We start from the raw sequence: 21,942 nt of genomic DNA, 5'->3' as shown, positions 1-21,942 counted from the left end.
TGTTGCTGACAAGGAAAGATTCGCATAATATTCATTCAGCAACATTATGCGAGGATATGAGGACTTTTGTGTTTGTTTACACGGCCATTAGGAATAAAAATAATTGTTTCCCTTTCCTTGCAGACTCAGCTGACTGGATTTCTTCAGAATAAGACTACCTTCCTCAAAATATTGTGATGTTCATTCCGAAACAGGCAGTTTACTGAGTCGCCTAAAATGACCGAAGAATATGTGTAATACGGCTACACAGCTCACTGTTATACCCTGAAGTTCACCGTTAAGGCCGTAGAAAGAACGACAACCATATTGAGCCCATTGTTAGTTTGTTGACTAAACATATTACACACTTCTGCTGGTTGCGCATTATTCTTACCGCCTCTTTACCGTTGTACAAGCACAGTGTGGACGTGTAGTTTAAGGTTTTATGTGTAGAATCAGAGCGACACCTGGTGGTACTTGCCAGGATTGCACGAGCGCGTGACTGCAGCTCGTCCAACGGTCGTGCGCGGCGTGCGCGCGCGCGAGCTAGCGTAAAAAGTCAAGTAAAAAAAACATATGTAGCTGCTAATAAAGCGATTAGGACAATGAGCTTCGGCTGTTTTGTCCTTAAAAATAGCATAAATTCGGGCCATTACAACTGCGCACATACCGACAGTCATGAATTAAAACACTGACAAAGGACAAAAGTAAGCGTCGTATACACTTCATTGTTGCAGATGTTGAAAATAACTGACATTGCTTTGAGCCAATAAGAATCGCAGCTGTCTGTACGCGAGCGGTGTTTGACCAATTGCTGATGAGGGTCTGTCGCATCCAAGTTAGATAGATCCGGAAAGGACTATATATACGTGGAGGAATACATAATCGAGGAATGTGCTGCAGAACTCAGAAGCCATTTTGAGATGATGTCCCTGTTGAGAAAACCCATGAAGATGCTGAAATCAACGAGCATGGTTACATTTCTGTCTGTTTCTCCCTCCGTCTCCTCTATTTCACCATGGCAGCTGTCAACCGACGGGACATTAGCAAAGCGGGGTACCAAGCTGTGCTCACAGAGTTAAAACGTCATTGATATGAAAGAGGAGAGTGTCTGTTTACTGTCTCTGTCGAGACATGTAACACCGTGAGTTTTTTCCAGTCTGAAATCTTCCAGCATCTCTCACAACCCAACGTCTCCTTTGAGTGACTGAGTTAATTCACTCTTGTACCGGAGAGAAGGGAGGCAGATCCGTTTTCCAATGGCTTCTGTGAGCCTTGTTTCCAGTCCCCCAGCCCCTGTTCTTGACAAAAACATGACAGACTCTGAGCTTGCAGGGGATGAAAGGTCGAGTAACGTTCTTGTGCAATTGTTAATACGCTCATCTGTGCGTTTCAGTGCTGTGGGTCTACATGCTTGTGTTACTGTTTTTCTTCTTTTAACCATTAATTGCAAGGTAGAGAGACATTTCCACGGTTTCCCCACCCCCTCAAAAATCTTTGCATGCCTCTTTGGTGCAGTTGAATAACGCTGTCCAAATAGCCTAGATATCCCATCACCGTGTCGACAGGACTCATTCATGATCATTTCCATGCAAGATAGCAGACCTCATCGTACGTGTTGTTGTGGTACTGGGATGAATTCATGGCTTCATTGTTGCCATCTGCAGGAGACTATGCAAATGACTATGATGTAAATGCCACGCCCATCCTTGTACTGTACTCCCCCTAGCGGGAACATGGCAGTACTGCTGAGACAGGGTTCACGCAGGGTTGAGATTATGTGCCGCTGCTGGGTTTAGGCCATGTCTGCTATCCTGTGATTGGTTTGTAATCCTAACAGGTCTGTCAGACCATGTGAACAACGAGGGCAAAGGGTTTGCTCTGGTTTTTACCATCAAAGACTATTCCAGGTGTTTTCTCTGACTTCAGCCGAAGAAGAAGAATCAGCTGGTGTAGTGTTTGGTTGAGCGGGTCAGGTCGGGTCGGGGGTGGTGGGGTTGATGGCTTAGTTTGTGTGCCTCACCTTGGACACCTGTTACTTCTACCTATAGATTTAGACCAGTGATTTAAGGTCTTAAAATGGGCCAGAAAAGTCATGTAAAATCCCAGTAGTACTTCAGGTATGACTGTAGTGCTCAGTAAGGAGATTGTGGTTTTATTGCACTTTGTAGTATTACTATATTATTCCGTGGTATCACTGGAAAATTCATATTTCTATAAATATTGAATTGTTATGTCTAGTGTTTGCCTACATTTGTTATTATTCTTCAGTTTGGTTTAATTAAGGACAAATGGGAACATAGGAAATTGTGGTCTCAAGTCAGTGAATGTTTCATATTGGCTCTTGAGGTCTCTGCTGCTAAAAGCTACGTTTAGGTACAGTTTCATGGTAACTTTGGCTGTGGAGGGTGTCAGATTTAAGCCTGAGCTGTACTGGTGTCAGAGGAAGAAGTAGCTGGAGTCTGTGAAAACAGACCTGGATCAGTTGGTGGACATATTTTCCCATTTCTTGGAGATTTTGTTTCATATTCATACCTGCACTATATTTTTAAAGCAGCTGACATTACATGTTATGAAAACAGTATCAACACTTAAAAAAATGCTGATATATACCACTGTAATACTTTGATAGGAAATTGTACTTGTAACACTTTTTAGGATATACTTTTACATGAAATACTTGCTCTGTATTGGCCATCTGCTGTAACACAGCATATTCATTTGAGTTTTAAGTATTTGAATCAGAATAATGTTAGATTTGGATTACGTGTAATAAAAGCTTGCTATTACTGTAACTGCACAGCTTTAGCATTATAACCAGCTAAATTTACCCTTACCATCAACTTTCTGAAACACGATGGTTTCTACAAACAGCTTGTAGGTGTGTGACGTACTTTCAGTAACAACTCCTCTGCAGACACACAGGGGTCATGGTTACTGCAGCAAAGTAATGGAAAGAAAGCCCCAAATTATTCTAAAATCATGCCTACGTACTCATCATAAAAATGATAAACGTTTTAAACGTCAACATCTCCATATTCCAGTGTACAGTATATATACACTGTAGACTCCTGCTCTGTGATGATTTCCTGGCTGTTAGATATTTTCAGTTGTAGTAGTTGTTTTTGCTGTTTAAATAAGAATAGTTCTCTTTAAAGTAGTAGTGGTCCTTTGTCACAAAGATTTTTTGACATGGAAACGTGTGTGCCTAAATCATGCTTCACTTGACTCCAGGTTGTAAAGTAACTGAATAACCTCACTTGTAGAAATGGAGGTCTTCATAGATTTTACTGAGCCTGAGGTTGAATTTAATTTGGTTTTCATAAAATAGATGCACACTGGAAATAAAGAGTTCGTCTTGAATTATTAATATGATGTTTTTAGGAGAGGAAAGGCTTAGGGCGTATTGGAAACTGTCTGGCATGATATTTAGTACTTTGTTCCAGTTGAAGGGAAAAGACATTACTCCAGTTTTCGTCTAATTTCATTTCTTAGTACATTATTACAGATTTTTACTCACAACGTAATAAACGTTTCAATGTCTGAGGATGACAAAATGCAGCATATAAATCTGTACAGTTATACTCATTTTACTGACTGTTTTCCTCTTTTTAGAGAGGATGGCGAACTAGAAGATGGAGAAATAGATGACGAAGGGATTGGAATCGAGGAGGAAAACAAAGAGGCTACAGAGCTGAATGAAGAGAAAGAGAAGGAAAAGGAGAAAGAAAAAGAGAAAGCTAAAGAGAAAGAAGAAAAGACTCACAGGCACTCCAGGAAAAGATACAAAAAGACCAGAGAGAAGAGGAGGTCTAAAAGAAGGAGACGTGACAGACAGAAAGTAAGATGCCATTATACTTGTTATTACAACATTATATCTCTGTGTGATACTGTGATCAGGGAATGAATATGAACTACTTAGACTAATTGAAAAATCACTGTAATGTTATGCCCTCTCCTCAGCACCACTCCCCTTCCAGCAGCTCCAGCTCTGACAGTTATGACTCTGACTACGACCGACCAGAAAGGCCCAAAAACAGGAAGAGCCAGGGATCTAGCCGCGAATCTGATGGCCAGCCCTCTCAAGTGAGTTCAACTCCACTGGCATACTGACACTTAATTTTCATATAATATTATATTCATACATTTTTCTCTTTGACTGTTGACTTGCCAGCATGGACGAGATTCAAAGGGAGGCCACGGAAACTCACAGAAGTCCCCGCCGCCCAAGAGCAGCGATTTTGACAAATACAGCGACTACAGTGATGACAAGTATGACTATGAGGAAGAGGAGGATGACTATGACGATGACATGTCCGAGTATCAGCAGTCAAAAGATTCAACATCCCCAAGTCAGGGAAGGGGACGTCATGCTAAAGACCAGATGAAGAGAGGAAGCATGAGGGGGATGAAACAACAACAATGTATGGGCAGTTTCAAGTTTAAAACATTTTGCATATCACATTGTTCATATAATCCTTCATCTGATAAGCTTTTGAGAGTGATCACTTCCTCCAAAATGTAATTTTCAGTTGGGCAGAGGGGACGAGGCAGAGGGAGTGGACCAGGCAGAGGACGCGGGATGCTCAATAAGAACAAGAAGATGAAGGGCAAACCCTGGGGAGGGCGTGGACGAGGTCGAGGAGGAGATCAGGGCATGGAAGACATGGCACTGGTAAATATTCCTCTAAAAATTCAGGCAGATGTGTTATATCACTAATTATGATCAAATGGACTGTACTTATATAGGGCTTTTCCACATTAGTCATGAACAATCAAGCTGAAGTATTGTGTACATTTTTAGTGTCTGCATCACAATGTGATATGCCTGTTTTAGAAAACTGACCAACAGTTAAAATATGAATCAACTAGTAAAATGAAAGATTTAGATTGCACTGAAATGAACAAATTAGTTGGGGGAACAAGACAAAACTAAGACCACATCATTTTGCTTATTTTCTGTCGCAGGAAGGAAAAAATTCTTCCGGTTTCCAGAAGAAACGACCAATTATGAGCAAGGAGTTTATCAATCAGCACACAGTTGAACACAATGGGAGATACATCTGCAAGTATTTCCTGGAGGGTCGATGCATCAAGGTACAGTAGCACTAATGTTCCTTTGCTTGTTTTAACAACGTAGGCCTATTTACGCCAAAATATCTGGAAAAGATAATGATTTTCCCAACTAAAATATAAAATAATTTTGTCTTCATTCAGGGGGAACAGTGCAAGTTTGAACATGAGCTCGTCGTGCCAGATAAGAAAAAAGAACTTTGTAAATTTTACCTCCAAGGATACTGCAGTAAAGGAGATAATTGCATTTACATGCACAATATCCTTCACTAGTGACAACAGGTGTTTTTAATTACCTTTGTGGAATTGCATCGCATGATTAAGGGAAATCTCAGTACACCTTTTAATTAGCCCTGTTCCTTAACCTGTGTTTGCACATGAATACCCGTGCAAGTTCTTTCATACGGGAGCCAAATGCTATCAAGGGGACAACTGCAAATTCTCCCACGAGGCTCTGACTGATGTGACCAAAGAGCTGCTTGATAAGGTCAGACAAAAAGGAAAAGTTTGATTTTTAATAACTCCATGCCAAGAGACTCTGAGCTCTTAAGGTTAACATTTGTCTTGTGGCTGCTTTCTGACTCATTTATTTATCAGATAATTAACACTGAAGAGGAGAATGCCCGTGAGGACGAGTTGGAGCTGGAGGACCTGAGAAAGCAGGGTATCGCCCCACTTCCAAAGCCTCCTCCTGGTGTGGGGCTGCTGCCCACTCCTGGTCAGAGCAGTCCTACAGATGGGGCCTCTGGCCAAGCGGGAAAGAAGATCCCCTCCCTGTTTGAAATCAAGGTTCAACCTACTGTGGACTTGGCGCAAAAAATTGGACTGAGGTAACCAAACTAATCTGTAATCAAACTCAAATCAAACTCTAAAGAGTTGTCAAAGCTTATCCTCAACCTAATTCTGCCCTTTATTTTTCAGTGGATCCAACCTCTCCCAGAATCAAGGCGAAGGCACCACTCAGTTTAGTGGCAGCTCAGAGGACACACAGAGTGGAGGTATGGCGCCTTCTGGCCCCTCTGCTCCTCCTATTCCGCCCCCTGGATCACCTGGTCCCATGGGTCACCCCACTGGACCACCCATGCCACAGAGCCCCCCAGGACAGCACCCACCACATGGATTTCCAATGCAGCCTCCAGTCCCCTCCGGTCAGCCACCACCCTTTCATGGGAACCGACCTAATATCAATCCTCAGATGAATATGCAGAGGCCTCCATTCCCTCCTATACCAGATCTACAGATGCTGCAAAGTCTCTTTCCTTTTCCATCGTTGGGTCAGAACCCAGTAGAGTTCTTTGGCAGCTTCCTCCGAAACCAGGCCATGGGTCAACAAGGAGGTCAGTGTTATTAGCAGGTTATTTATCCTTTAACTGTCACTCAAGTTGCAAAATTGTGTTTTTTATTTGGTTTATTTTCCTTCTGGTAGACCCTAGTCTGGCCTTCATACAGAACCTCCAGCAGCAGATGGGTGCAGAGTCACAGTTACAGTCTTTACCACCAGCAGTTCAGAAAGCCATCTTTTTACACCTGACACAGCCACAGGGGAATGAGCCACAGAGAACAGAGGCTCAGGATGATAACAACACAAACAGAGGTGAGTGCCCAAGCACAAAAAGCTGGTTTGTAAAGATAAAATTAAATCCAGCAAAATAAGAAGAAGAAAAATACCTATATTACCTACGAAATTCAGCCAAATACCTCATAAAACTTTAAGTTCTCTGAAAGAAGAAACTTTTAAATATGATTTCATCCTCTTTTTTTTTTCAGATGAAACTACAAACTGGTACTCAAGCGATGAGGAGGATGGAAACTGTGTTGCCTCCATCCTTAAATCTCTGAAAAAGCAGAGTGAGATGCAGCAGTCTCAGTCCAAGCCCCCCCAGGCTGCCTTGGCGGCCCCAGCACTGGGTGACCCTCGGCTTGTGAAGGAGAGGGCCCCACCGAGTGACCCGCGTGTGAAGACGGATCCTCGACAGCGACCGCCAGATGTGAAAAAGGAGTCGGATGGGGCTGCCGACCCACGGCTCTCCAGAGATCCCAGGAAGATGAGACCAGTGGAGCCAAGTTCCTATCGGCAGCAGAACCACCCTGTTCTCCAGAAGCCTCCCACAGGAGAGGAGGATGACGATGGAGAGAGGGAGCTCAGGGACAGAGCTGTTCTCATCCCTCTAGATGCCAGCCCCGGTGTGGTGCTGCGGGACCCTCGTTGCCAGTTAAAGCAGTTTAGCCACATCCGGGTGGACATTCTGCTCCAGCGACCTGCCTTCGCTCAGACGGTGGTGTGGGCTCCTGAGGACCTCATCCCTTCCCTGGTGCCCAAACAGGAACATTCCATCAACCTTCCTCTTCCACCTCTAATCGCAGATGCTCAGATGAACAGAACCAACCTGCCTGACCATCCGCCTGTCTCCAGTCCTCCACCATCTGACCCCAGACTGTTAGCTGCACGTTTGAAGGAACGTATGAATCGATTGCCCTCTGGATCTCTAGACTCTCGATCCTCCACTGAGAGACCTGTAGACCCACGCCAGCAAAAGACCCTGGACCCCAGACTGAAGCGTACAGGAAGTCTGGACTCCAAGCTTGTAATTCAGAAAGAGCCCTCCTCTGGGGGAGGAGTTGTGGACCCCAGGCTACAGAAAGCCAGTACCAGCTCCTCCCCTCAAGCTGCTCGAGCCAAGCCAGAGCCTGAGAGGCTGCCACCTTATGCCCCTCGTCTAGCATCCTCTGGTGGAGGTCTGGAGAGTCCCACAACAATCCTTGGTGGCATCAGTCTGTACGATCCTCGTACTCAAACAGAGCAGGGTCAGAGGGAGCAACTAGAGCCTCCTAAGAAGGTAGGGATTCTGAAACATCCTGCTAAGAGAGACAATCCTCCGACACCATCACTCTCACCAACCCAGCGAAGTGGCTCTTTTGAAGAGACCAAAAGCACAGATGTTGTCTCAGATCAGCCTCCACCTTCCAGTTCTCCCACAGTGCCTCCCGCCTCACCTGTCAAACCCCCTGCAGTTCATAATCTCCCCATCCAGGCGCTGGCTGGGCTGATCCGACCCCAGTACACTGACCCCAGACAGGCCAAACTAGCAGGACAGGGCTCTACAGGAGCACAAGAAGAGGCAGACCTAAAGAAGGAGCAGGAGCAGGAGCAAGAACAGGAGCAGGAGCAAGAACAGGAGCAGGAGGAGGCCCCGAAGGAGGAACCGAAACAGGAGGATCCAGACGAGGATGCAGATGACAGGACGCTTAAAGATGTGTTCAAGACTTTTGATCCCACTGCTTCCCCATTCTGTCAGTAAACACTCCGTTATGGAAACATGGAAAAGTTGCATAAGATTTGCATATTGACAAGATGTGGCTATTAATCTTTATTTAGCTTTACATGAATCTATTTATTTCTGTATATACATGATCCTGTATAGAATCACATATTATTTAGTGCACCATACATAAGACAGTATGGAGATGATGCTGGATATGTGCACAGACACAGTGTATAGTTCCTTTTAACATAATCATATTAATGCTGAGAAGGTTGCTTTTTTTAACCATTCTGTAATATGCATGTTTGTTCTGAGCAGTCGGAAAAGGAATTATGGTTTTCACTAAGGACTGACCCACATGTTGTTTACTAAACTCTGGGTTCATTCCAGGCACTACACCCTGCCGAATAGATTTATTCAGCAGCTCGACACGCGGAGAGGTAGTGCTGAGTAACCGATCAAACTACAATTGTAAGAATACCCTTGAGACTTTTTGTATTCACTTATTTATTTCAAGACACTTTTTATATTATGAGGTATTTATGTTCATGCTCACTTTTGTGATATGGGATTTTTTTTCACACTAAGTCAACAGACTTTGAACATTTACATTTTTTTAATCACACCCTGATACGAGCTTGTGATTTGTCAAGCTCTGACACGATCAGGTCACGTAGTCCTAACAGAATCCCTGCAGGCCCTTGCTGTGTGTAGCAGTGACTGATTGCTGCTCCATTTCATTTTACAGTTTTTAAATTAAATTCTCTACAATTAAGCTAGCTTGCAAAATCCGTTGTGCAATATGAGACAGTTCCCTGCTTAGCTGAGAAGAAATGTTGCAACATTGCAGCTGTTCACTTTCAAATTTTGTACATTGTGGGACTTGTTATTTTAAGTGGCCTAAATACTTTGAGGATGTCACTGTACTGGACTTTTCTAACTTGCTAACCTGCAGGTAATGACAGGTAATGAAGTAAATTAATGTTGTTTACTTAATTTAATTCAGCCTTGTCATTCCTTAAAACACCCACTGCTGACAAGCTTGTAAGTAGCTCTTAAAATGTCCTTCACTTTTTTTTTTTTTTCTTCAAAACACATAATTAGAATAAGAAGAAAGAATTTTGTGTATTATACAAAGAGAATACTATCTTGGTGACCTTGTAGTTATGTGTATATGTGTTACAAATATGACCGTTATGACTATTTTCACTGTTCGATTTTGAGTTGACTGTAGATGAACTCATATGGGGTAATGTGCGCTACAGAGGAAGTTTTGAATTTTGTAGACCTAAGGGGGCATATGGATCGGCAGTGTGTTGAATTGACTCTATCTCTATCTGTTAAGGTGAGCTTGTTGTTTGACTGAGAGTAAGCTATTTACTTTTTTTAATCGTTTTCATATTTCACATTGTAAATGCCTATTTTCTATCACGTGTACAGTGTGTATTTTTGAGTGTTTTAATGAATAATGATTTTTTTTTCCCGTCACTATGGTGGTTATGGTTGTAATAATACTGTATGACATTTTAACAACGCATATGCCCGTCACACTTAAGTGATTTTATTATGAGTATCTGAAATAAAGAGATAAAACATCAGTTTTACTTCAGAGCCAAACGTCAAGTTTTAGTGTGCATGTCCAATATCAATAACAGATATCAGTTCCAATACAAATAGTTCCATGCTGCTGAAGTATCTTTGAACGTGACAATCTGTGGAAGTGCTACAAGACCAGGCTTCACATCTTAACAAGTCAAAATCTGATCAGTGTAAGGTTATGTGTTTCTCAAGACACAAATACTACTTGTGTACTTGTAGCCGTCTTGTACATTAACTGGTGGGGCAAGACTGGGCGCTACAGGGTGGGGTGAGGTCTTCCTCAAACCCAAGTCATCAGTCTCTAGGTTAGAGGTTTGCTGGGCTCGATGCATCTCCAGGTTCCTCTTCCACTGGAAGCACAGAGCTGTAGCCTCTGCACCATCTGAGTTTGGCTCAGGCTGCTTCAAACCCTGGAGTAAGAACACAACAGGGTTTTGCATGACAAATAGTTTGAGTTGTATCGTGGAGAGGACCTCATTGCTTCACAGGTTTGTGCTGGTGGTGTTAAATTTACTGTGATGCAGGCCGTCTCTGCAGCATGGACCCCACGCAGGACCGTCTGGAGTAGATTCTGTGCGTTCTTCACCAGGATCTCATCAGATGATTTGCACCCCGGTGTTACAGCATTAACACTAAATAAACATCAAGATACTGTCTCATTACCTTTCTTTATTATATATATATATATATATATATATATATATTTTCTAGCTTAGATTTTCAGTGTGTGATTTGTGCCTAAACTTTTCTGACCTGGAAATGATGTTGAGCTGGTTGGTGATGGTGAGGATCTGCTCAACAATGAGGGACAGTTCGACCGTACACTGTTTGTCCAAGCAGTGGTTGGCAATGACTCTGATGAACTGAGTCACTGACTGGCAGTTTGAGATCACATCTTTGGCTGCTGTGACAAACGCCTCTTTATTCTGAAAAGAGAAATGATTGTGGATTATTTGTGCCCACAAATATCAAGACAAGGGTATAAAAAAAGTGACCTCTGGTGGTCCTTACTGGTATTGGGCCTTTCTTCTTCAGGTACTGAGTCATGTAGCATATAGTGTTAGCCATCTTCCTTGTCACCTGGACAATTCTGTTGTCCTTGGGATCCCAGCTGTCACTTTCTTGTTTTAGAAAAAGGGAGGTGTAGGTCAGCGAAGAAGCTTCTTTGTATGCACCAGATCTGACACCATCCTGTAGAGAAAAAATAAGTATTTGGTTTATTGAGCTGTAAAGGAATCACCAATTTGTAATATCTCAGCAGTCATCAGATACTTACATCTTTTTCCATATTTCCAGGTCCATATTTCGCCACAGCTGCCATGTTTATATTTGTTTCTGGAGCAGCGACACTTTCTGTATTGCCTTTCTGCCAGGACATCATTGCTGTGTCAGAGGGAAATTCCACTTCTTTGACTTTAGATGGGATTGCAGTCAGCCCTTCTTTGAACACCTCAGGTGTTCTTCCCTGTAGACCAGCCCTGATGTGCTCTTTAGCCTCTTGGTGAATCCCATCTTGCCTCCTGATCTCCTCCACCACATAGTGAGCTTTGGCTGACCAGCATCGTATCTGCACATCCAGACTGAGCGTGTCACAAATGTAGTGAGTCTCTACCATGAGCCTGGCCCTGCTGATTACATCTGAAATCTGAAAAGGCAGGTGGTCGTTGATGGACCTCAGATTAGACCGGGTGCGAGGGTCGCGGATGTAGTTTAAGCAGTCCTCGACTCTTTTGGTAGCAGATTTCACATTTTCAAAAAGTGTTTGTGCCACGTTTTCAAATTTTTGCTCTTCATCTTCAGCGTTGTGTTCAGCTGCAAAACAGGCAATGCTGACCATATTTTGAAGTGCAGTGTCATAATCCCTGTTTGCTTTGCTTAAATGACCAGAAAGCACTCTAATTTTAATCAAAAGATGTCTCTGAAAGAATTCAGATTTCGCGAGTTGCATCACACTTGGCGTTATGTCAAGCTCTTCTGCTGCTTTAAGAAAAGCTTCAGTCAGTGTTTTCAGTTCGTCCTGGCATCCCGTTAACTGTTTTGATTTGTAAGCACTTTTACAATTTAGGCTGGTGATCCTTGCTGCCTCCTGGATCCGGAGCGAGTTCTCAGACAACACTGATAGATGTTTCTGGGGGCTCAGCTGGTTCACTGCCACTGATGTTCCCAAAATCTTGTCAAGTGATTTCAGCAAAATCTGAATAGAGAGACCCCAGAGGGCACAAAGTCCCTCTAGTTGATCTACCTGTCCTTCCACTGAGGTGGAGAACTCGACCAGATACCTCGTGTTGTTCTGGGCTTTGTTCAGCTTGTTGTGTAAAACACTGAATGTTTCTTGACTTTCACTTTGTGAGGTCAAATCAGACGATGTCAAGAGCTGGACTGTATCAGCACATAAATTCATCACTTCATTTAGTTTCTGTGTAACAGTAGCTGCCATTGTTGACGGATTTCCCTGCAGCTCATTGAAAACAGCATGATACCAGGCTCCAGCTACTGGCAGTAAAACCTTTCTGATGTTGTTAATAAGGTCAGAAAACTGTGTGCTGTGTTTGTAGATGTTCTCTGTGCTCATTGCTGAGCTCAATGCCGTCTCTTGAGCAGTCTGGACAAGCAGCGGAGTCAGTGACACCAGCTCTGCTCTAAAACCTTCCAACGTTTGACAATCCACCGCATCAACAATGGCCAAGGCTTCCTTTGCAGCTTGAGCGTAATAGTTTGACAGCTCAAGAAGACTAGTGCAGGCCTGGTTGAGCAGTGTCACATCCTTCTCTTTAGTCACAGTCACAACTTCATACAAGAGGGGTAAAAGGTCAAATTCAAGATGCCTGTGGATCAGCTTGGGCGCATCGGAGACAGCTGGGATCTTTAAATCATCACTGTCATATTTATGAGCCAGTTCCGCTTCTATAGTTTCCTCGTCTGAGTGCTCCTCCTCATGTTCGGTATGGGAATCCCTCTCCATAGCCTCCAAAACAGGAGAACCATAACCTCTTATCGTATGATCCAGTTTCAGTTCACAGGTGTCTTTCACTGGTGAGTGTAACTGTGAGATTCCAGGCTGACGTGCCCGCTCTCGCAGTGGGCTCAGGAGATGTGGATGCTGTTGGCCGTCCAGTCCCTCTCTTAGCACTTTAAAATGCTGAATGACTGTGGAAACACTGTGTGAAAAGGTAGAATACACCTCCACATTGAGACAGGAACCTAAAAGCATGTCTCTGACTGACTCACCCACTTTGGCCTGTGATGACTGAACCTGTTTCAGCAGGACCAGGAGGCCATTCCTGTAGATGGGGCTATCACTTCTGTCCAAGTGCCTCTTCACTGAGTGAATCACCAGCTTCATGTGACAGATAAGGTTCGTTGCTTGTTCACTGAACAGCTCGTAGCTCTGCTCTCTGTACGCTGCGTCACATCCATGCCGGTCATTGACCATCTCAGTAATAGCAATACTGGTGAACTCCCTCACATCCATCACGTCACTGAGAGCATCCTGAAGCTGACCAGTCTCCTCCTCCCATTTTTGACAAACTTCATGAAGCTTTTGAACAGTTTGCATTGAATTATCCGCAAGCTCCAGTGAAAGAGGTGCGATTCGAGCCCTGAGTCTCGTGAGGCATGCTCGTGAGTTCTCCACGTTCTCTAAACTCTTTGCATCAACAGCCACAGCTGAGATAAAATTTGCGACTTGTGTTATTCTATCAGTGGAAGATATGAAATCCTCGACTAGTGGCTGAATAAAGTTCAGATCCATCTTTGTAGAGGAATCTGCTCCCAGGATCTGTCTCATCACACTTAAAAGTTCCTCATATGTAGAAGATGCTGTGAGAAATGTGTCCAAGACTTGATATAGAATAGCTGTTAGCAAAGCTTTGTCAAGCATTTGTATCTGCTGCACCAGCAAAGAGATGGTGTTCTCAAGGCTCTGCTCATCGAGATCCTCAGAGGATTTTGAAATCCTTTTTATGTCAGACCAGAATTGCAGGATATGACGACAATGACCCACCACTCTTTGCTGAAACTCTCTACGAGAAGAGTTTGCTACAACCATACAGTGAAACACAAAATCTCTTACCATGCTGTCAAAGCCACTATTTTGAATTGAGGAGGTGGAGGAACAAGAAAGTATCTGCAACAGACTGGTTTTCCTCCCTGTGTAATACCCAACAGGGCCCGGTGAACCTCTGTGGCGTTCACTTTTCAGGGTTATAATAATGTCACTCACTGTACTCTGCACCTTGTCCAGAATGTACCTCTTGGCAGCTTGTGCCTGCTCACTTGTAGGGTGTTTGATGGTTGTGCACATGGCCGTGTGCAGCATGGAGATGCACTTCCTCAGGGTCTCCAGTGAATCAAGAAGTTCTTTTGATTGTCTGGGATCCTGTAAGGAATCTGCTCTCTCCACTGTCAGGCTGTTGAGGAGAAACAGAGCCTCAGAAAACACCTGGAAAGATCTGAGCAGAGACTTGATGTCTGAGGCGGAGCCAAGCTCACAGAGGCACTCCAAAACCCGATCAGCAGCAGCTACAACCCTCCTGACTGTAGCATCGTCGTCCACTAACAGAACCTAAAGAGCAGAGAGATAAGGTCACTATGTTACTGCTACTGGAGGGGTTATTGCTGTTACATGCTGAAAACTGTGGATTGAAATGCCAATCTGTCTCTGGTCAGTCAATTAGCCACTTTGGTCCTAACTGTGCATAATAAATATTAGCTGGTCAGGTAGTAATGTCATTGATTAAATTGAATTACTGAACCTAGAACTTAAGGTAGGTGTGCACATTCAAACCAATACAAACTGAAAAACTCAAACTGCAAATTGTGGAGCACAGACACTGTACATGTTCAGTGATTTAGTTGTTTTGCTGTATGAGTGCATAATATTATGACAACAGCAATTGTGGGTAAAGACAGAAGTCCCAGATCATTTATGCAATCTCTTCCTTGGACAATGGTGGGAAACAAGGCTTTTATGTGTCAGCATGTTCTTACTGTAAGAGCTATTGTTTGCAGAAAATGTGGAAATTTATATTGCACAAATCACTGAATATGACACTCTAGTGCGCTAAAACAGACCCAGACAGCATTTACCATAACCAGAGAGAAGAAAGAAGATTTTGTCACAGACCAGATTAAGTTATGAAGGAGCATGACCGTGTCAGTAACAAAACATACATGTGCTTTTTCTATTTTAAAAGAAATAGTTGATGAAATCCCCTAAAAAATCCCTCATAAATTACTGACACCGTGTACAGATAAGATATAAACCAGTAGCTAACATCAGGAAAAAGTTCACTGCCCTCACAAATTAACAAAGGATCATTTAAACTATTATTTGTAACAGTGTAGTATTTCCAGGAAACCTTGGAGAAAGTAAAGCAGATGCAGCTGTTCAAGATGAAGCTACTGGAACCTGTCAGTGTTTTTTAATCCGTCGCTGTCTGGCACTGGACAATGCAGCAATTCCTTTCTGCCTATGTCTGTTAGTTTAAAAAGGGTCAGATTTTATAACATATGGGGTGTTTGGTAATACTTTTGTAGAAACCTTTTCAACAAGGAGAAGAAAAATCATACTTTGACTACTCCCAGGAAGACGCTTTGTGTAGCAGCGATGAGCTCCTCTCTGTGTTCAGCCAAACTGGGCTGGATGCTGAGTTTCTGGGCTGCCAGCAGCACATGCTGTCCAGACACCGCGACTGGCTCCAACAGGGATGACATCTCCATGTGCAAAATCTCATCCTCTGTCTTACTTATCTGCCTGGAAGTGAAGAGCCTGGTGTTAGTCTGATAATATATTACACGTCAGTCTTTTACATAACATAAATGGGCTTACACGTGACTTTTACAGACTGCAGTGTAGAACATTACATTTCTACTCTTCACCCCAGTAAATGCCATACTGTACATACCTGGAGGCCACCGCTGCCATGTTCTCGGTAGCTTTAGCCACAGCCTGAGCTGCCTCCTCCAGGTGGCTGAGCTGTTCAGGTTCCTCTGCGCTGTCACACAGCAGCACCAAGTGGCATAAATGACTTGCGATTGGTGCGACCACCCGCTCCACCGCCGCAGTCCTAATCAACCTGTGGTCTAAGAAAGAGGACATAGTTAGCAGAGTGATAGTTAAAAGACAGTGAGCAGATCCATTTGTTGTAGTGTTCCTGCTGTGTGCAGTATGGCAGCTTTATCAATAATTCATTGTACTCCACACAGGAGCTTGTGCTTGATGACAGTGTCTCATAGCAACTGGTGTCACCTGACCGAGGCAACCTCATGAGGTTTAAAGAATGATTAGCTGATTAGCCTTTTATCCTTGACATATTGATATGTATGCAAAGGAGAATGTACCTTCTGCTGCAACTAAAGCTTATTGTCCTTAACAGTTAATCTATCAGATATTATTTTGACTAACTGATTTCCCCTTTAGGCAAGTGGGTTTAGCAAAAGTGGGACATTAAAGCTTTACAGTGTTCAGAGGGGTTGTATCTTTCCACAAAACCATGACTGGTGCGAGTGAGTATTTCTTACAGCAGTGCTTTGGTATGTTTGCCAAAACATGTCCCACTTTTGCTGAATGCACCAACAGCAACAGTACAAAACCTGCTGACATTTAATTTACATTGATAAAACAGTGACAAATACTGCAAAGTTGTAACTGGAGAATGTTCAGCATTTTTGCCAGAGAAATACAAAACTGATAATCAAACTTGTTGCAGATAAATTTTCTGTTAGATCCTCACAATCACTCTGTTGTTTTTGCACAGGTTGACATTTCAGCAAATATTAATGTAAATACATCCAACAGTTTTTTTCACTAGTTTGAATGTATAGGGACATGCTTTTCCTGTTCTTGAGATTTTGTATGTACAAAAGCAGCCAGCAGAGAGCACCACTCACCATCAAAACATAAGCAAACCAACCAGAAACCACACTGGACTCCTGTCAACAAACAAAAACAGCAAACGGAGCCAGGACATTTCACTCTAAAATTTATCAACAGATAAATATACAGCTCAAACATGACTTTAAACATCAAACATACAGCACACTATAATGGAAATGATATTCAGTGACAGTAGTATACTCAGAACAAAACCCCAAATAACGGTGAGATTAACGATGACAACAAACAAACGTACAAACAAAATATAACCATCACAGTTAAAACTTACCAAAAATGTCAAGTGTCGGATTCTCTGCATACAGGTATAGCATCGGTTTAACAGATGCAGAGGGAAGACGTGAATGTGTACAGTATATGCCATCATGCCAGTGGAATTTAAATGGTAAGATAAAGTGTATTAGATCAGTAAAAGATTCATACAACACAATAGAGAGCTAAGCAATCAAAGTGAGCCGTAAAGTGACTTAGCACTGAAATCTTCAAATATAGTTTTTGTTCTTTAGCATTGCACGTTTCAGTCTGACTCCGGTCTACTGCAAAAGTACCCAGAAGTCCTGAGACTGCAGGGTTTCATCCTAACCTACTGATATCTGGTCTAATAAAAATTCATTTACACCTGATGGTCACTGACACATTCTTCAAAACTTACTTTATGAAACATAATTTAAGTATTTTTCCACGTTATTTTGCGACAAAGCTCTAAAAATTCTTACTTCTTTGGGGATAAAATAATAAAAGTGAATTCATTGTGTTCTGCAAAATTTCATTTACAATCTAGCCCAACTTTTAAAAGACTTAAAAGATCTTGTGGGGTAAAAAGTGTGGTGAGCACTGATGAGCCATGGACTTTAGTGGTGGCAGTTTTTCAGGGTGCTGACATTCCTCCATATTGACTTAAAATGAGCTTTTCCCATGAGCCCCAAAGAGCTGGTTTATGTGTAGTGATTGAGTGCAGCACATTCCCACCTATATTTAGGGGCATTAGTCATGCCATGGGCCCCTGTAAATGACTGTAGGTGGACTCCCATCACAGACTTTCATCTGCCCGTGGAGAGTAATGTTTCTCATATTTCGCGCTAAAGCCTAATAATATAATAGTAAAATCGAGCAGCCTGCTTAGGTGAAGTCTGGAAAGGTTTTGGAAATAAATCATGATCAGGTCCTATGTCATGACATATAGTGAATCACTTCCTAGAGAAACAACTATGATACTTTCATTTTAAACCTGGAAACCTTTGGGGGTCCATCAAAAAAGCCAGCTGCATACCTGAGCAATAGTTCCTTGCAAAAGCAGCTTCAGATAATTTGCTCTACTGCACATTGCACTTTTAAAGAATTTCTTAATTCAAAGCATCGCTGAGACTAAAAGTTAAAATGCAAATCAATCAGAATCACCTAGGTTACTTCCACTTTAACACCTACAAACAACTTGGTTAAAAGCATGACCAGAACAAATGGAATGCTTATGGAAAGTCACAAAGCTTGAAATGTGAATGGCGGCTTTTACGGTTTAGTTTACAACCCATCCTCTTCATTTCAGGCGTGGATAATAAAGGAAACATGGCAAATAAAGTGTTAATAGAGAACTAAACAGCGCTGCTGATTACCGCATCCTGAATGAGGTCCTAATGACCTCAGAGGGCACTTTTTTTTCTGGGTCTTCAGAGCTTTTGAAACACTGGCGGATGACATCAGGACACAGCGTTTTAATCATTGTGTGTGTGTGTGGGTGTAAAGCACAGAATTTGCGCTGTCTGATGATCTGTGGGAGGGAGGAGCACTCAGATGTGTAAAAAAGATATTCGTAAGCCGGAAATAGTATAGAAAAGATACAATCTTTCACTCCCAGGAAGAACTGAATATACAAATGACTCCAATCATATACTGTACAGGACATATCTTTGGCATAAAAAGTAAAGCTATGGAGCCAAGGCATTCATTCTTATCAAACATCAGTGCTTTTAGGAAAACATACTGTAGATCCAGTATGTTTATAATGGCCTTCAAAACCCCAGCCCTTCTCAAAGCCCAGTTTTATACAATATGGCTTAAAGTGTATGTATAAAAATAAATTTGCTATGTAACATAGCCCTGAGGGTTTTGTTGTCCACCAGTATTCATTCCGTCTTCACATCTCCATACAGATGTGGGTCTCCATCAACAGCCACGCTCCACTGGCTGGGAGTTACCTCCTTTGAGATTAGCTGAATTCCACAGCAAGTGTCCTCTGGCAAGCCACACTGTCACCTCAGAAGCCTGTTTCCTGGACCCCCGCCCACAAAAAAATATCAAGTCTCCAAAAAATATGGAGAATATTCTTCTCTTCCACATATGGAAGACTGATGGGTCTGGTGCCACTGGGGCGGCTGGGCTGCGAGACCCCATGCTATTGGATCCTTCCCGACCCAATCCCTAATCGCATCGGCTCCTCTGGGACCCCCCCCCAATCAACTGCAAGTCTCAGTTCTTTTCCATCCAATCCCAGCTTTCCTCACTGTCCTTCCTGTTCTTTTCAGCCTCAATGATCTCCCGGTAGCGCCGACGGAAGAAACCCATCTGTTAAAAAAAGAGAAAAGCCAAAATCTGAGGTGTTAGCAAAGTGCATCTGTGGTCAGATCTGACAGCAGGAGAGAAAAACGTGTAGTTTCAAGTTTCAGCTCGTTCACTACAAGTCACACATACTTTACCTTGGTGTTGATCATTTTCCAAAGCGTATCATAACCTTTTAGGGTAGATTTTCCTCTCTTGCAGTGATCATTGTTTTTCTAGGCAAAACTCGATAAGATATGAAACGCATAGCTACTAACTAGAGCCCAACCACCGGCTGATATTATCATTCCATATTAGCTTATCACAGACATGTTGGTATTGGAAAATATGGCGCCCTCTAAGGGAAAAGTTCACCATTATGCTTATTTGCTTTCTTGCAGAGTTCGTAGGTTCATGCTGCACAGACATGAGAGTGATATTAATCTTCTCATCAAAGACAAGCATAATTCCCAAAATGTGGATTTTGTAAGTTAATGCATATCACTGTCAGAATTCTCTATTAATCAGCTTTATTGAATCCTTATCAAAAATGTTTACAAAAGTTATGCATTTATGCTAAAAACATATTGTCTGGTTCTGTATATCATTAGAGTTTTCAATTTTATTGGTACCAGCCTAAAAGCGCCTGTAATAGGTGGGCTATACAGTGAACATTTACTCCTCTGTATTTTTTATCAAATTTATGTTGTCATTGTGAGGTAACTGCTTCCCAGAGCGTCACAACACTGTGGAGTACTCCCTTAAAAACTTTTTCTTTTCTTAAATAAATATTTATTTGGATTTTTATTACACTCAAATAAGAAAATGTGTGTTTGGCAGACTGATCATTTTGTGGTAATGCAGTTGCTGGATGGGATTGTTGTAAAACCCCACAGGACTTTTGAGATTCAGCTGCAGAACAGCAGCATTTTTAGTGCATAGAAAAAAATACATTTAAGCAACAGTAATAATGTACAACAGTTTGAAGTTAATAGGCTAATAAACATGCAAAACAACCAACATGGATGGGAGCAAATGAAGCATTTCCCCTGTAGGAATATGTTATTTCTCTAGGAATGTAATATTGTGTTGTAAATACATTTAACTGACCTACAACATGCATTTACAAAGTGTAATATATGAAGGGATGGAGAAAGCAGCAGATTCTTGGTGTGTATGTAAACAAAGCCACCACACTTGGATGCTGCCTCTCACTACGACTCCATTCCTTTATCTGCATTTGGCTACTAAAGTTTATTGATACAGACCTGTACTCTCCTCAGGCATTTCCTGAAAAGAGCAATACAGGACATGTGCTGCTCTTGTAAGTGGGGTTTATTTTGGCAAGTTCTGAGGACCTGGGGATCGGGGGGAAATGTATCCCAGGACCAACATTCCAAGGTTTAGTTGTGGTATTCCCGGTGGAAAATGAAGCAATGAAAAAGAAAAGGAGTTCTGTGCTAACAGGGCCTCTGGACATCAGTGTAATTGCCATTTCCCTTTTAGATTCCTCTTTCATGTGAATGGTATGGTGTGAATTATTGTCCAGTCTGTGATTTGTCCTTTTCATAGTTGTTAAAGGCCCAAAGCAAGCTCTCACCCCCACCTCTTCCCCTACCTCCAGCTGTCTCTGTACAACTGAATACTGTGCTGATGTCTGATCAGAGCTAGACACAGGCCTTCTGGCTGTGACACACAAGTTTGTGATATTTACCTCCCATTTCCTTTTGCATTTTCAGCAACATCTTACTAGAAGAACAAGCAGTTTTGTAAGTTTTGTGCTCTGGGGTTGTGAGTTGGTGTGTTGAGTTACCTTCCAGAGCAGCACAGCTAACAGCAAAAAGATGAGGATTCCCACCAGCAGACTGATGGCGATGATCCAGCCGACTACGTAACCCCTCGGCTCCTGACTGTGGAGCGCCTCGAACACCAGCTGAAACACAAAAATCCATTGGTCAGTCAGTGAGTCACACTCAAATACAACACACACAAGCAGGGACACACACACACAAAGAACACACATTAAGTCATGCGCTGCTAATGATGTAATGTAGTGCAACAACAACAACAACAACACCCAAAACACATCGTGTTCCAGTCTGCTTTAGCTGTTGTCAGAACTCATGACTTGTTTCAAGAGCAACATGTAAAACAAAAATACCCCCATACATCAGGAAACTGGACGGATACAGTCAATTAGTCAAACAAGAAAAAAACAAAAAGTCAAAATCAATGTAGATTCAAAATAAAAGTATACTGTAACCCACTGATACACAACGATCCACCACTTTAGGTCTAGACTAAAATATCTCAACAACCGTAAAATGGATTATGGTCTCCAGAGGATGAACCCTGCTGACTTTGGCAATCCCCTGACTTTTCTTCTGGATCTACATTTGGATTTGTCCAGTTTATGAGAAAATACATACAAAACGAATGTCATTCTTGTTAGTCTCAGCTAATCAGCATGTTAGCTTTGTAAACTTGTTAGAATGAAAATGTTAGCTAACAGCCTCACAGAGCTGCTAGCTTGGCTGTAGACTCATTGACTTGGTATTCATCATTGACTCCAACTGTTTAAGAACATTTTCCCTATTATGT

General features: G+C 42.4%; 4 protein-coding genes across 5 annotated transcripts in view; 1 reads left to right on the top strand and 3 right to left on the bottom strand.

The window, feature by feature from the left end:
- The first annotated feature begins 883 nt into the window (after nucleotides 1–883).
- Nucleotides 884–9,891, top strand: LOC121189992 (zinc finger CCCH domain-containing protein 6). Of its 2 annotated transcripts, none has more exons than XM_041050507.1 (12): nucleotides 884–1,123; nucleotides 3,595–3,820; nucleotides 3,943–4,065; nucleotides 4,154–4,403; nucleotides 4,512–4,654; nucleotides 4,948–5,076; nucleotides 5,197–5,311; nucleotides 5,430–5,539; nucleotides 5,650–5,882; nucleotides 5,974–6,389; nucleotides 6,479–6,646; nucleotides 6,820–9,891. In XM_041050507.1, exons 1-12 carry the CDS (start codon nucleotides 1,074–1,076, stop codon nucleotides 8,349–8,351), a joined length of 3,495 nt encoding a protein of 1,164 aa, XP_040906441.1. In that variant the 5' UTR covers nucleotides 884–1,073; the 3' UTR covers nucleotides 8,352–9,891. The 2 variants fall into 2 exon arrangements, with proteins under 2 accessions (XP_040906441.1, XP_040906440.1); XM_041050506.1 differs by having other exon boundaries at nucleotides 884–1,324.
- A 15-nt stretch (nucleotides 9,892–9,906) lies between these two features.
- LOC121189993 lies at nucleotides 9,907–13,351 on the bottom strand. Its single transcript, XM_041050508.1, has 5 exons — nucleotides 11,191–13,351; nucleotides 10,926–11,105; nucleotides 10,668–10,840; nucleotides 10,429–10,546; nucleotides 9,907–10,324 (listed from the first exon to the last, which is right to left on the bottom strand). Exons 1-5 carry the CDS (start codon nucleotides 13,345–13,347, stop codon nucleotides 10,091–10,093), a joined length of 2,862 nt encoding a protein of 953 aa, XP_040906442.1. The 5' UTR covers nucleotides 13,348–13,351; the 3' UTR covers nucleotides 9,907–10,090.
- A 585-nt stretch (nucleotides 13,352–13,936) lies between these two features.
- LOC121189919 lies at nucleotides 13,937–16,014 on the bottom strand. The gene is made up of 4 exons (XM_041050398.1): nucleotides 15,821–16,014; nucleotides 15,486–15,669; nucleotides 14,075–14,478; nucleotides 13,937–13,952 (listed from the first exon to the last, which is right to left on the bottom strand). The coding sequence occupies exons 1-4, from the start codon at nucleotides 16,012–16,014 to the stop codon at nucleotides 13,937–13,939; spliced, it is 798 nt and encodes a 265-aa protein (XP_040906332.1).
- Nucleotides 16,015–16,924: 910 nt separating this feature from the next.
- itga9 (integrin, alpha 9) overlaps nucleotides 16,925–21,942 on the bottom strand; it is a 47,082-nt gene continuing 42,064 nt past the window's right edge. Inside the window, exons 27-28 of the mRNA XM_041050614.1 lie at nucleotides 21,155–21,274; nucleotides 16,925–19,368 (exon numbers count right to left, since the gene is read on the bottom strand). Coding sequence (XP_040906548.1) covers nucleotides 19,273–19,368; nucleotides 21,155–21,274 — 216 coding nt within the window. The 3' untranslated portion in view covers nucleotides 16,925–19,272. The remainder of the gene's footprint in view (nucleotides 19,369–21,154; nucleotides 21,275–21,942) is intronic.

Source organism: Toxotes jaculatrix, chromosome 11 (genome assembly GCF_017976425.1).
Source record: "Toxotes jaculatrix isolate fToxJac2 chromosome 11, fToxJac2.pri, whole genome shotgun sequence".
Taxonomy (NCBI): Eukaryota; Metazoa; Chordata; class Actinopteri; family Toxotidae; genus Toxotes; species Toxotes jaculatrix.
This window is presented reverse-complemented; position numbering and strand designations above follow the sequence as displayed.